Here is a 15,522-nt window from a genome sequence, read left to right as displayed (position 1 = left end):
CGTCTTGGTAAAACCAGACTGATGGAACGTTTACTGTAGACACGTCTATCAGCTCACAGTCTCAGGAATACAAGACGGCGGTATATGGCTATTCTGGCCGTCAGTAACGCCTGTTCCATCTCCAAAACAACGACATCTGCATCGAGGCATTCAGACACTGTGTCAGTCGAATGACAGTGACCAGACGATAGAGGGAACGTCGTATCAGATTATATTAGGTGATGCTGCGGTAACAACACTAACGAGCGAACTTGAGATTGGCCAGAAAGGTGTGCCGTTTGCTTGCGCGGGACCCAGTACGAGTTTTATTCTCTTGAATGACAGCATGACCATAATGTGTCCAGGGTGAAACATATGGTTATATATATATATATAAGCGAATACTGAGAAATGAACAGATTCCTAGTATCTTTTAGGGGTGGGGTATGAGTTGGTCCCATCCAGGTTTGGAGCCCACTCCTTCCCTGTATTGCACAACGTCAGCGACCTGACCTTCTCAGCCACTATAGTTTTGACAAAAAAATGGAAGACTGACAACTTGTACTTTAGATCACGTACTGTGTGTACGCTCTGCCAGCTGTATTTGTGATTACATACTATGGGTAACTACATGCCCTAATATACTGAACAGCGAAGGAAATGCAATTTTCGAAAAAATTGTATCCATAAAAGTAGGCATTCATGTTTTTGCTGTCTATTGAAACTTGACAAAAAGACACATTTGCGTTCGTATACTTTTTGGGGGTTCATTTCATACTGGATTCCAAAATGGGCGTATTGTCAGTAGCGCACAAGGTCAGCGATCTAACCCATGATACGGTCTGGTGTCTTTTAGCGGCATTTTGAAGTTGTTATATATGACCAAGATCCTTTATAGATATATCTTCTGTTATATCTTTGACACGTACGTCAAAGCGTCAGCTGTCAGTTTACCTGCTGCAGGGGCCTGAAATGATCCCGAAACGCTGTGTGTAAAAGAATTAAAAGCCGATTTATCCATTGAAGATCTTGGTCATATCATACGGTCTCTTTACTAATGACGACACATTCCTGCTGTATTTGACATCATCTGTGGAGTGATGTCTTTGCAGTGCCCAGAGAAGCACGGGTGAGTGACGTATGTTTTACACTGTTTTAGCAATATTCCTACAACATCTCGACGAGGACAAGCAGAAACGGCTCCATACTTTATACTCATGTCGGGAATCGAACCTTCGACTCGGCGTGACGAGCGAACGCTTTGATCACTAGGTTTGTGGTGTCCCCTGGCGAGATAATGGTGCCAGGAAATTGCTAAAAGTAGCGTAAAACTAGACTCACTCACTCACTCGCTTTGCATGGCTTTACATATTTTGTCTAGACACATGTTCTAACAATGAGGTTGGGGCATGTTGTCATCTATGTATCTTAAGGTCACTGTTTCTTGAACAATCTCCACGGCACTTTCAGAAGGGCAGAGCGAGTGTCTACATTTTCACAATTAGCAAAAAGAAAATAATCATCATTTCTTTTTGCCTCTTTATAGATTATTTGCGTACGTACTTTTGGGGGTTGGGTTGGGGTGCTGGAGCATTTCGTGATGTTTCATATGGTTTCCTTTGGACGTCAGTTTGTCATAAGAAAATTTCAGGATAACTTCTCTTCTCCTAGCCCCACTTCCACGTACCTCCCGTTCCACCACTCCGTCTTAATCAAATCCTCTGACCCCCCCCCCCCCCCCCTTCCCCTACCCTGAAGCTATCCGCCCCTTACCATCCATACCGTGCTACCATCTCCTCCCAACCCCACCTTCCACTACTCAGACACAATCCCGTCCCATCCCACTCTTCCTTGCTATGTTGTCCTCTCCCCTCCTCTCTGCTGCTCTCTCCTCCCCTACATAACGCTCTGCTAACTATCTCCGCCAGGACTGACACTGGGAGGAAACCACGGGCTGGAGAACCAATAGGAGGCCACTACAACGAGACGGAAAGAAGTAATGTTCTTAGGTTCACTTAACAGCGGAGGCACTGCACGAGTAATTGTACAAGTTTATTTAGACTCCATGATAATAAGACCAGAAGCAAATGAAGGCAATCTCACCGCTTGTTCAATAGTGTTGAAATATTCCTGTAATCATTGATCCCACGCCCCGAGGCGTGAATTGCCCTTGAGGAGGAGCTCATCATCAACAGCGTCACCAACAACATCATCTACACGTGGCTGTCCACAACCAAGAGGTCCAGACAGCAGCATGTCGACAGATAGTGTTTCTGTGCATTCATTCGTTCACGGGGATTCCAGTAGAGATCATTCAAAAGGATAGCTTCGGGATATCGCTCTCGGTCATGGCTAACGTAAGCGGCAACGTCAGCGACGGGGACGACTACTACGACTACGAATATGACTATGATGCCAGCGTCAACAACCTACCTTTAGTAGAGTTTATTCCTTCAGTTCTTGTATACTCTATAACCCTGCTGGTCGGCGTGGTTGGGAACTCCCTTGTCATCTTCTCCATCTCATACTACGGACGGCAAAAAAACGTCACCAACGTTTTTCTTTTAAGTCTGGCGTCGGCGGATTTGTTGCTGGTCACGGTTTGCGTTCCGATTAAGGTAAGATACTAATTATTTACACAACACCAACTCACATTCCTCAATTCTCACAATAGACCATTCACAGAAATATTCCTATTGATAGAAGTACGTGTAGCTCATGTTTCCTAAACAAGCGACTGTTCAATACATGTTTCAGTAAACAGGTACCCGGTGGGGTGTGATCATAAGGTGACAATGAACCCCCAAGTTACTAACAAGACCACTTAACATGTGCATACTCCGCTAGGGGCTGAGAATAAACGTACACGGAATTTTCTAATAACGTTAAGTTAGCACTTGTGAATTTGTGAGGGCACTGAGTTACATAATTTCTTTCGCTGACTGAGAATTAACATGGTCTACTGACAAAAATAACTAAAATATACAATTTAATCAGTATAATTTTCAACGAATTAAGTTATAACATTATTTTATTAGTTCAAAGCAGCTGGTACAATACAGTGAAATAAAGTTAGCACAGTGCATTGAGATATGGCAATGCATTCACGGTTACACAACTTGCCAGTGTCAACTAACGTACGAGTCAGGCACAACATAGTTAACTAAACTTAAAGGTTTGGTGGTAGACATTGTTTTCATGTTCACGTTTGTTTTGGCAAAGGGTAATGCTTAGTTCATGTAATGAATGGCCCGTTCAGTTCACTTTGTATTTGCCTTTCATTTTGTACACACGCTTTAACTGAACTTGAATTCAATTCAATTCATGTAACCTGGTGATGGGCAATTTTAGCCGGTTTTGTACACGTCTCGAGTTGTGCAAGGTAATAACAAATAGGCTAAATGCTAATTTCTAACATAAATATTCCTCTAACGGACTGGGGTCCTTACTGTCCGCTTATCTAGACTTGCTTCTTTCAAGAATAGAATTATTATGCATGAATGGGCCTACTATTCAGTACAGCTCGTTGCAGCCTTGGAGAAATGCTAGCCGTGGATCATTCCAACCACTTTCTTAAGCTGAGCGGTCGGCATGTGATAACGATTACATTTATGGACGTATGGTTAACGGTTCCCTAAGCATGCGAATTCACGATGACTATTAATGAGTAACGGTAAATGTTCAGTGTCAGGGCCATTGCGATAGATGCACATTGGGTATTTATAATGCAGGTGCATAAAATGATATTAACGGAGATAAGGCGTTACCATGACTACAAAAGAAAGCGTCTACAGAAGACAGAAGTCATGTTGGGGAATCCTTATTTTATGAATAAATCGCCTTGAGATCACTCTCGGAGGTTTGAGGAAAGTCATCGTGCTCATAAGATCGATCACTGGATCGTCTGGCCTATGCTTAATAGTTTTGGAGGCCGTTGACATATAGCTGGAATATTGCGGGATTCGGCGTTAAACAGTAGATTCCCTCTCAAAGCTGAAATATTGCTGAGTGTCCGTAATAAAAAATCGGATTTTGTGATTATTGTATATGTCTCTCGGTACGTACACTATACTGTGAACGAGTGTGTGTGTACGTGCTGGCGTGCGCGTGTCTGCGTGTCTGCGTGTGTGCGTGTGTGCGTGTGTGCGTGTGTGCGTGTGTGTGTGTGTGTGTGTGTGTGTGTGTGTGTGTGTGTGTGTGTGTGTGTGAATGTTTATATTTACCTCATTTCATGAACAGGTATATTGTCATGTCGTATACCAGTCACGTCGATTGAAGCTCATGATATCAATCACTAGACCGCCAAGTCCAGTCACCATCATTTACAAGCCCTTGTCAAAGAACTAGATTATTGACCAGTAAATATCTAGACTTCCTAGAGAGCCTTGCATATATTTCAAGGTCTGTGAGCGCGAAAGTAATTGGAGGCGCACCCTGCTTTTATGGCATAGCATAATAACCCTGCGATTCATTTCCTCACGGCTAGTTAGAGGGACGTGTCTCTATTGTATAGACACACCAAATAAACCTAACAATGCCTCAGAAGTGATTCGCTTAGGATTGGCATTGCCCTGAGTCCATCCAAGTCTGTTTGATAACTGGATTATATCGCAGAGGGTACTTCAGATCCCTTGTTAAGCACAGCGTCTCCGTTTGATCTCTATGGGGGATACCTTTAGCCCAGTTCTCATACAGAGAACTAGGCGATCTACATAACGTTTCTACTCAAACCAAGGCAACAAACACGAGAAAATGGCAATAGTCTAATATTATTTCAGGATCCGTTCGTTTCCTTCTATTTGTTTCCATCACGATGCAGTTTTTTTGACTTGGAAGTATGCCTTTTGCTGTGATACAAGCCTCCAACCTGTACCTGCATAGATTAGCACAGACCTTTCCAATACGTTTCAGTGTAATACTTGGGAACACTTGTTTTCATTACTGAAGGTCAAAATCCTTGTGTGTGTAAAAATGAACCAAGTCGGCTGGTAGTTGGATACACGGGTTCTCATTAACTCTTTATGTGCACTGAGAAATACTCGGCTCGAATAACGCCCATACCTGTTAATGAAATATTAACGTAATAAGGAAGATGTAGAGATGCGGCTGCCAGAATCCACCTCAACGCAGCTGCAGACATCAGCTCATCATCACTATGATCATCTAAAGGATGAAATATATATATTACAATATATCGGCAGTATATGTAACGTTGAAAACAACTCCCCAATTCCTCCTCCCGCTTGACAAAAAATTAAAAAAGTGATAGTAAAAACATTTTTGGAGACATACACCGTGCTGTGTGGTAAATGAATCGATATATAAAAACATAAAGCTCAAATTTTCTTTGAAAGTCGGTTTGAAATGTCAGAGATCATATGATTCGTATTCTGCACGGTAATACATGAAACTCATATTAGGGTATAGTCACAAGTACTTTCGAGATAAGTATGTCTTTTTGTTGAGTGCAATATTCCCGTGATAGCATTAAGAACAACAAAATCATTTATGCGAAGAAGATACATGGACTAAAAAGAGCTCTGTTGGGTTGCTGGGAGGCCTGTTGTTAAAACGTTGAATAGACGAGCTGAAAATCCGGGTTAGATGTCCAACAAAACCCGTTCTCCCGTTGCCCGCCATTGTGAGGCTGATTAGTGTAAATCTTGAAATTAATGGCTAACTGAAATGAAATCAATGTGGAAAACGGCACCTTCGATGCAAACAACAAATACCTAACAACTCCCCATGACAGTACACTGAGTTGCATTTGTGAAAAATATATATAAATAAGTCACTGGTGTTTTTCATCATTACATCACAATTACATCTCGGGTAACCTTAAGGAAGTCATTTCCTCTTTATAATTAGGCTTCGGTAGGGGGTAACTGATCTTGAGTTCCAATTTTGTGCTGCTGAAAGTCAGTCGCACGTGTACATGTACAAACTAGAGATAACATTTGCATAAAGAGATACATAAACACGCAAAACTGCAAAGGCATATGAATATGTACATATGCGCCCAAGACAATATTCACGCAATGAATACATGGACATTCGTGACTGAGTGAGTATGGTTTTATGCCGCTTTTAGCAATATTCCAGCATGTGTCACGTCAATGGCCACCAGAAGTGGGCTTCACACATTGTAAACATGGAATCGAACCTGGGCTTTCTGCGTAACGAGTGGAAGCTTTATATTCCAGTCTCCATTTTACATATACAAACAACCAAGAAAGTAAAGATTTCAATGATATTAACAAACACAAAGGAAATACCAAACATGCCACGACTGCATACATGTACATAGCGTATTAGGGCCACGGTGAAAAGTTTTTGGTGTCGCTATCTCCTACGTAGGACTTATTATCTCCTACGTAGGAATTCGTATCTCCTGCGTAGGAGATAGTATTCCCAACGCCCACGTAGGAGATAGTAAGTCCTACGTAGGAGATAATAAGTCCTACGTAGGAGATAATAAGTCCTACGTAGGAGATAATAAGTCCTACGTAGGATACAGTAAGTCCTACGTAGGAGATACTAAGTACTAAGTCCTACGTAGGAGATACTAAGTAGTAAGTCTTACGTAGGAGATACTAAGCCCTACGTATGAGATAGTAAGTCCTAAGAGTACACATACACATATGTGCGTGTGTATATAGAGTATATATAGCATGGATATATACATACAACAAAAGAGAGTACATTCAGCATGGATATACTAGTATACGTATTCACAAGAGAGAGAGTACATATAGCATGCATATATATACACACACACGAGAGTACATATAGTATGGATTTATACAGACACACAAAAGAGTACATATAGCATTGACACATTCATGCAAACAGGAGATTGCAAGCATCGCGAATGTGTACATACACACAGGAAAGTACATATTTCATGATTATATTCATGTACACATGCATGTGTACATAATGTAAAGGCCTGAGAGAACACTTCACAGATGTGATACACATGCATATGCATAGATGATGTAACATCAACATATGTAACGGCACGAAGCTAACTTGTACTAGAGGAGCATCAATATACCTTAAATGACGAGACAACTGATGTAACGATCGGAAGTTTTCCCCGACCACTTGCGGTACGTGTTGGTTGAAATGCGTATAACGAACTGTTGTTAAAACGGACCGAAATTCATTCCCCTCAACGGAGTTTACAATGTGATTACTAAAGGCCTGGGATTTGGAGACTAGCTCTTAGATAAATCAGAAAAAAAATTACTTTAATTGAACAGTGTGATGTGGTTTTTGTTCTGGTTGTTTATTGTTTTTTTATACTTTGTTTTGTGTTCATTTGATGCGGTTTTTGGTTGCAGTTTCTAATTCGTTTTCGATTTTTATGGCCTTTTTCAGCAGTCTGAACCAAAATCTTATTTTTCGGCAGTTTCTTACAGGATTTGTTTCGATTAATCCCAGTTGGAATAAAGTAATGAAAGACATGAGTGCCTAACGAAACCACATCCTGTAAATGCATGAGTTAGTTGTAATGATATGCTCGCATAACATGGCCAAACAGATTTTCAGAGAGGCAAGAGCATCTTGCAGAAATGTTGTATTGAAAGAACGCAGACATGCTTAACATATGCATATAGACACAACAATGAGCACTATTCATACCTCCGATAGAGGTACATTGAGAGTCTAAGACAGGTTCTGTTGGAATGTTATCAAAGCATGCTTGTGCTGTTTGTTGACGTTTATTTTCGCCTCACACAGAACATGAAATTGATGCGAAAGGCATTTGGAGAACATTTGAATATTCAGCTAGAACGGCCCGATCACTTTTTATTTAACATCATAGAATGTGCTCAAAACAACGGACGTGACGGTGGCTAAGGATCAATAGCATGAACATCTATGTAACTGGGATACAGACCATTCACACATGTTGCAACCAACAGTACCCTGTGAAGATCAGGGTTAGAACTGGTTCCCAGCAAACCACGGTTGTAAGATGCTGCGAGCGGGATCGGCGATCAGACTCGCTGACTTGTATCATCGCATCATCGTATCATTGTATCATTGTATCCACACTGCGTAGATTGATGCTCGTGTTGTTGATCACATGACTGTGTGACTACAGACCGGAACATCCTGAATCCTGAACCAGACTCGTTTTTCTGATAAATATATACTGTTTATGATCAGGGACTCCTTTCACAAAGCAACCTTTACTAAGATTAACCTTGACTCCCAATTTTAAACACTGCACGAAGATTGCCTGAGTCTAAGGTAACCTTAGTGCAGTGTTAAAGTGCAGTGTTAAATTCTTTTAACCTTAGTAAAGATTGCTTTGTGAAAAGAAGCCCAGGTTCCTGGAAACCCTACGGTTAAACGATATGTACGCTACCCGCAGGCTTTGTTATAGAATAGACAAAGCGTAACTGGTACATTGAATATGTATCAAAAAATGGAAATTACGGAAAGAGTGTAATGCTTTATTCACCCAGGGAATACACATAAGTCCTCGACATATTACATATTCCCTAGGAATAGTTATCTGTTTTATATCCTTAGTGCATGTTCCCAATATCAGTCGGCATATGTTACCCTTGATGTGATATTTGCACTCCCCAGGGTGTCGAGAATGAAATTTGAGCGTGCGCTAATCGCCAGAACGGAGTATTAATACTGTAAAACCTTAGCCAATATCATCATCACCATTATCATCATCACCATTAACATCATCACCATTAACATCATCACCATCATCACTACCACTATCATCATCGTCGTCGACGTCGTCGTCGTCAACATCATGATAATCATCATCATCATCATCATCATCATCATCATCACCACCACCACCGCCACCACACCACCACCAACACCATCATCATCATCACCACCACCACATCATCATCATCATCATCATCACCACCACACCACCACCAACACCATCATCATCATCATCATCATCACCACCACCACATCATCATCATCATCATCATCACCATCACTGACCGTCTGTGTGGTGTAATGTTTAGAGCGTCGCGGTTGCAGGTCGTCAAATGGGCGAAAAATTCTTAAGCGCGACGTTAAACCCCCTAAACCTCACCTCACCTCACCTCACCTCACCTCACCTCACCTCACCTCACCTCACCTCACCTCACCTCACCTCACCAGTATTATCATCAGGAGCTTACAAATGGACGGTGAATCTTAACATAGTAGCTATTAACACTTTCGACATGGGTGGTCACAATTTGTGGTGTGCGATGTTAAATTTTAACATGCAGAAATAGTTAAGTTATTCGTGCTCGTTTACCGAGTTGCGTCATTAAAGCATGAGAGAAACCTTGACTTGTGAGTCCGTCCTAACTAAGTTTCACGCCAAGGTCTGCATCACTTCGGGCTCTAAGTCCCTCATCAAGCTGAGAAGCGTTATGGGGTAGCTTAGTGGTTAAAGCGTTCGCTCGTCACGCCGAAGACCCGGTTCGATTCCCCCGCTGTGATATTGATGGAATATTGCTTAAAGCGGCCTGAAATCAAATTCATTCACTCATCAAGCTGAGACGCAATGATATTACTGAAATACCAAACTCACTCACTCACTCACTCACTCACCCAGAGCGCCACACACCCACTCAGTCACTGATTCACCGATGTGGATTGAATTCAAGTGCATGTTCAGTTAATGAAAAGCTGCTTCAATAAAACCCTCTTGTTAATATATCCAACACACATCAATTCCGTAAACATCTATTTTTAGGGTCTATACACATATTTCTTGATTATGTATATTTCCTGTAACACATATCCACGACAGGGGCCCCATTTATACGTCAAGTGTCAGGAATCTGCATTCTATTCTTAAACCATAACAGTACACGACTTAATCAAGAAACAATAGATCGTCTTTGCTCTTCGTTCAATCCACGCTAAAATTATACCCTTGCATACGACATGGAACAGGAGGGCGGTAACGACACCCTTGGGAACGTTGTAGCGTCAACGCGTCATGACGAAGAGAGAGCAGATAACCGTGTTTTGCATGGTGATATCAGCGTAAGGGCGATTTCGTGAACAAAGTCCGAGATCTATTGCATGTCACTTCTCGTAGACTGATTAATGCAATAATATAAACAGAACAGAATTACATGCTATCGTTGTGTTACGATAAATCTCAATTAATGTTGTAAACGTTGTCAAGTTATTATCTGGTGACAAATTACATGCTTGTGTGTTAACCCGATTGAAGATAACACCTTCGAGGAACCTAATACGTCAAACAGGCAATTAGGCCCAGGGTGTTTGCGCATAGCCATGCGAGCAAAGAACATTACAATATAATATACTATTTTCTCTGTATCATTTCCATACAATATTATATTATCTTTATAATTTATCGATATGGAGGAAATTATTTTACGTGCCGTTGGGCAATATGTCGAATGAATCTTAGATGTGAAACACAAGTTAATAGATACCTCGCTCCCAGTCGTTACAAACATGCTGGTTAAGAGTATTAAATCATTTTTGTCTTATTCTCATTTAGCAATAACAAATTTCGATATTTTGTCATAAATGTCTTTTCCATTTGGCATCTTGACAGATTGTCATTCGTTTCCATATCACATAACTGTCTGTGTTATATGGCGGCTTATTATAACTCTAGCGCTTCATGCTCATCAACACTACTGAACCAAAAACTTCTATGTTGATCGATTTTCAGTTATTCGATACAACCAGTTTCAAATTACAGTAATTTTACTTTCACAACAATTAATCATTTGTGCATCGCACGGCATATTTTTCCCATAAAAAATGACATTGCCTAACGTATGGTTTCATTTTTGCACGAATGATTCTACGAATTATAGATTTTTTTCATTAAATAAAATAAGGATAGAAGACATATATTTAGTTTCTCCTTGTGGTGTGATTTGGCAATAAAATACTTGCATAATCGCATAGTAACTGGCATACTGGCATCCTTGAATCAGGGCACACTGGCATACTGGCATCCTTGAATCAGGGCACACTGGCATACAGGCATCCTTGAACCAGGGCATACTGACATACTGGCATCCTTGAAACAAGGCATACCAGAATACTGGCATCCTTGAATCAGCGCATACTTGCATACTAGCACTCTTACATACTGACATACATATCCATTGGCAGAGAGGCATTTTGACTACTCCTGTGACTATTCATCGATATGCATCGATGCATCGATCCACTGACCGCCGATACAGTGAATCGATACAAAGTTTTACATCCTCTATCCCGATACGATTCTTCAAATGAGCCACGATACATTTTACATTAAATATTGCCGAATCGCGATATCTGTCAAGAAAGACTTACTCATGATTAAAATATACGCACACTTATTGTCCCTTCATATGTTTCTTGAGTATTCTTACACGAGGAACTGTGTCAAACATATCGCTCACTTTTTATGTACATTCACAAACTCCGTGTATAAACTTTATTATCTTATTTCAGAATGAACATTGAAAAGACGCGATTTGAAGAAATAGTTTTAAATGCTTTTGTTTTGATCTTAAGCAGTTTTCACTTGGTGTTGGATTGAAGGTTTTAGTATGGTGATGCCAAACGTATCGCTACCCTTGTGTCGGGATTCTTCCCGTATGGCAGCTTAAGTGCAAGTGCATTTAGAAGGGCATTTAGAAGTGCACAATACTTTTGCAATATATCGTGACCAAAATTTTAGTATCATGATATATTGTATCGCAGGTTGTGTACCAATACTAGCACTACTATTGACATACTTGTATCCTGGCTTCATGGCATACTAGCATATGTGCACGTGCATGCACACATACTGGCTAGCAATCGTACGGGCATATGACCTACTGAGAAAGCTGGCATATGGCCATGCGACTATCTATTTGGCCCAAAAGTGGACTGATAAATTGCAATCTAGCTCGAAATACTCAAACATAAATACTCAATGAAACGCTTATCATAATCAAAACATCATATCAACTCTATGAGTTTTTTGCAGATTTGTTTCCCTTGAAATAAGAATAAGAAGTTTAACAAACTATCATTAAAATATTGACACGCTTCACTATTTGTTTCGATGGAGGAGTGCAGAGAAAGGGACAGCCATGTGTGCGAGAAAGCATGGAGATGGCACAGCACAGGTTAATGGATAAATAACTTTCTCGGCACTTGTACACGTGTTTCTCGGACACCTGGCTGGGCCTTTCTCTGCACTCCTCGTTCGTAATAAACGGTGACCCGTGTCAATATTTTAATGATAGTTTGTTAAACGGCTTTTTTATTATTAGGAAAACCTCGCAGAGTTGGCATGATGTTTTGATTACGATCAGCATTTCATTGAGTATTTTATGTTTATTTCTTTTCGAGTTGCAGTACATCGGTCCGGAGTATAATAAATACGTAGGCCATTCAGCCAAAGTGGAACACTGGCATACGCCATATTGACATACTGACGTAATAGAAAACAAACACTCGACTTCCTCGAAAGGTTTTGCTCTATCTTTTTGTGTCACGTAGTGTTGCTTAAACTATGGTAGTTCGTTCTGTCAAAACCATTCTTAACTATTAAAACTATTAACGACATACGAGAATAACTTAATACTTTAATTCAATATTACGCACGGTGTATCGTTTGCATGTATACATCACCACTTCAATCCCGTCTTCGAAACACCGACATGAAACATTTTATATGTAATTCCCTGTGTCTAAACGCATGGCAGTAGAGACCTTACACATGTTCCCTATAGCTACTGCCAAGTCCTCCCCTCAACGCTAAAGCCCTAAATGACAAAAAAGTCTAGAGTATATTTCAACCAATCACGTCGTGGTACGTGATCACGTGAGATAGCGACCGCGAGATCAGAGTCAGTGCGGTACTAGAATTCCGTTGCTCTTGTCTTCCTCTATCTTCTTCACGAAAGTATTCAGAAGGCTGAAAGCTGGAAAGGCGTGGATGAAATAACTTGTCCAAGATATAGAAAATGCATCAACTACAAATGCATCAGGGTCAGGATGCCAGGAAGCGCACTTGTTTAACCTATTACACACTATGTTCCCTGCTGCCCAGTCCTCCCCACAAAAAAACCCTAAATGAAATACTCCAGATTCCAACCGGTTCTGAATCTCCCAACCCACTGGGGCTCCTTTACAATTTAAAAGGATTTATTACATTTTGTTATTATCCAAATAATATATATTCAGAGACTAAGCGTTAGTTTATAGAGATCATCAAGCTGTGATAATATACAACAGCAGATGTTTTCGGTAGATATTTGTAACGACATCATTCAACGTTGATATCTACGACGGCGTGGTGATCAATAGTACTCACATAGTCTAACTTAATTTCTCTTGACATTACCTGTATGAATATTTTATAACACAGTCGTAATTTCATAAACCTGCTTTGCTTTCCAGTAGTGATCGACGCTGTTTTCTTTTTTCCATATAGGTGCTACATAAACTTCTCTATATTTCATTTCTTAATCTGCTTTAGAACAAGCGATGCCATTCTATTGACGCCGTCAACAATCCTGATGGCTACAGGATTGAATTTGTCTGTTTCAATCTCAAGTACGCTCATTTCTCCATGATGGCGTGGTACTCTCAACCACGTCTAGAAGTGTCATGTATGTCATGGAACGGCACCGTATCCTTGGGGTGTATATAACCTAAAATTCCAAAATGGTAAATATTTAAATTTATAATGAAATTACATGCCGCATGGGAACTGCTATTTATTTTATAGAATGCGTGGCTTGTGGTGGCAATGCCATTGGGGAAACTGGATTGAGAGTAAAAGACCGTGACTCTACTTAAACAACAGATAGAAATTCAATGCTTGAAACGAATGAACTCATCCTTCACAGCGGAAACACAGCCTTAGTGTTTTTTTTCCACACCGGAATTATTTACAGATGAAAAATCAATCGCTGAAAGAAAGAAACTCTGTTGAAAAATATTTCAACAGATTTTCAACAATTCATGATCTGAAGCTTTATCTAATAAACGTATGGAAGTTAAAAGTCCCATATTGATCTATACGGGTTCACTTGCACAAAACGCTTCAATAACCGTAGCTTCCGTATTATAACCAGGAGTTACAGATATACCTAAAATCGCTTTGCGCAAGTGGACCCATGTACGTATACCGAACAGCAAAAGAAACGCAAGTCCCGGGGGGTGGGGGGACTGGGGGGGGAGTGTCAAGTGTAAATTAGAAGACATGAACGCTTAATTTTATGAGATTTCATTGTTTTCAATAATTGCGTTTCTTTTGCTGTCCAGTATATAGTTTGAATGGCCCACACTCCTGGTTTGAGTCTCGTGCTACAGGTGATTAAGGTGCTTCAGCAATGGGCCGACCGACGCCCTACACTTGTGGAAGTCAGTTTGTTACATCCTCAGCCATATAAGCAGACGTATTTGTCTCAATCAAAGTATATATTTTCAGAGACAAAGCGTTCCACTGGCGCTCTCTGCAACACCCAATACTTTTTTTATGTATATATCGCTCTCAAGCTAGCAGACAACAGACGCTTTGCCTAATCTTCCCGACACGCCGTAACTCGGATTAGCCCAATTAATTTGACGAGAGCTGAAACTTGCCGCTGGACTGCTCGAGACGGACGGCGGTACTACCGACTCAATCTGTAGCGGCCGAGTCAGCGATGAGCATCGCACCTGTTCGTTATGCTCCTGGGATGGTGATGGAGTTGTGGCTGTAGCTGAGGGCGCGTGATGAAACTGATACTGTAAAACACTACCGTCTTTGCCGGACTACACAGTATTGGTAACTGAAGACGCGCGAGAGGAAATAGTTTCCCTTTGTAGTTGTCGATGTACGGAAACGTCCTATTGCCACTATCGATGTTCGCTTGAAGTGCGCCTTACATCAGAGGCACAGTCATGATATCTGTATCTGGTGGTAAACAGATATTGGTACTGAGTGGGTGGGTGAGTGGTTTATATTAGTGTGTGAGTGAGTGGGTGGGTGAGTGAGTTTTAGTACGACTGGATTAATATTGAGTACGCTAGTTAGTGAGTGGGTGAGTTTAGTTTTACGCCGCACTCAGCAATATCCCAGCTATATGGCAGTGGTCTGTAAATAATCGAGTCTGGACAAGACAATCCAGTGACCAACAACATGAACATCGATCTGCGCAATTGGGAACCGATGACATGTGTCAAACAAACCAGCGTGCCTGACCACCCGATCCCGTTAGTCGCCTCTTACGACAAGCTGAGTCGCCTTTTATGGCATGCATGGGTTGCTGAAGGCCTATTCCACCCCAGGACCTTGACGGGTCTTGAGAAAGCTAGTGGGTAGTGAGTGGGTAGTAGGTTGATATGTTCGGTGAGGAACCCAGTACCTGGGTAAGGTAGTTGGGTGAATGAGTAAATTGGTGTGTGGTTGGTTCGGTGGCTGGGTGAGTGAGTGAGTGGGTGCGTGGAGTAATGAGTAGGTGCGATAAGAGTGGGTGAGTAAATAAGTAAGCGGGTAAGGTAGTTGGGTGAGGGAGTAAACTGGTG

General features: G+C 41.1%; 1 protein-coding gene across 1 annotated transcript in view; it reads left to right on the top strand.

The window, feature by feature from the left end:
- The first annotated feature begins 2,153 nt into the window (after positions 1 to 2,153).
- Positions 2,154 to 15,522, top strand: part of LOC137290649 (galanin receptor 2b-like) — a 96,926-nt gene continuing 83,557 nt past the window's right edge. Inside the window, exon 1 of the mRNA XM_067821725.1 lies at positions 2,154 to 2,597. Coding sequence (XP_067677826.1) covers positions 2,328 to 2,597 — 270 coding nt within the window. The 5' untranslated portion in view covers positions 2,154 to 2,327. The remainder of the gene's footprint in view (positions 2,598 to 15,522) is intronic.

The sequence above is a fragment of the Haliotis asinina genome, chromosome 7, assembly GCF_037392515.1.
Source record: "Haliotis asinina isolate JCU_RB_2024 chromosome 7, JCU_Hal_asi_v2, whole genome shotgun sequence".
NCBI lineage: Eukaryota > Metazoa > Mollusca > Gastropoda > Lepetellida > Haliotidae > Haliotis > Haliotis asinina.
The sequence above is the reverse complement of the archived record's forward strand: the minus strand, read 5'-3'. Positions and strand labels throughout refer to the sequence as shown.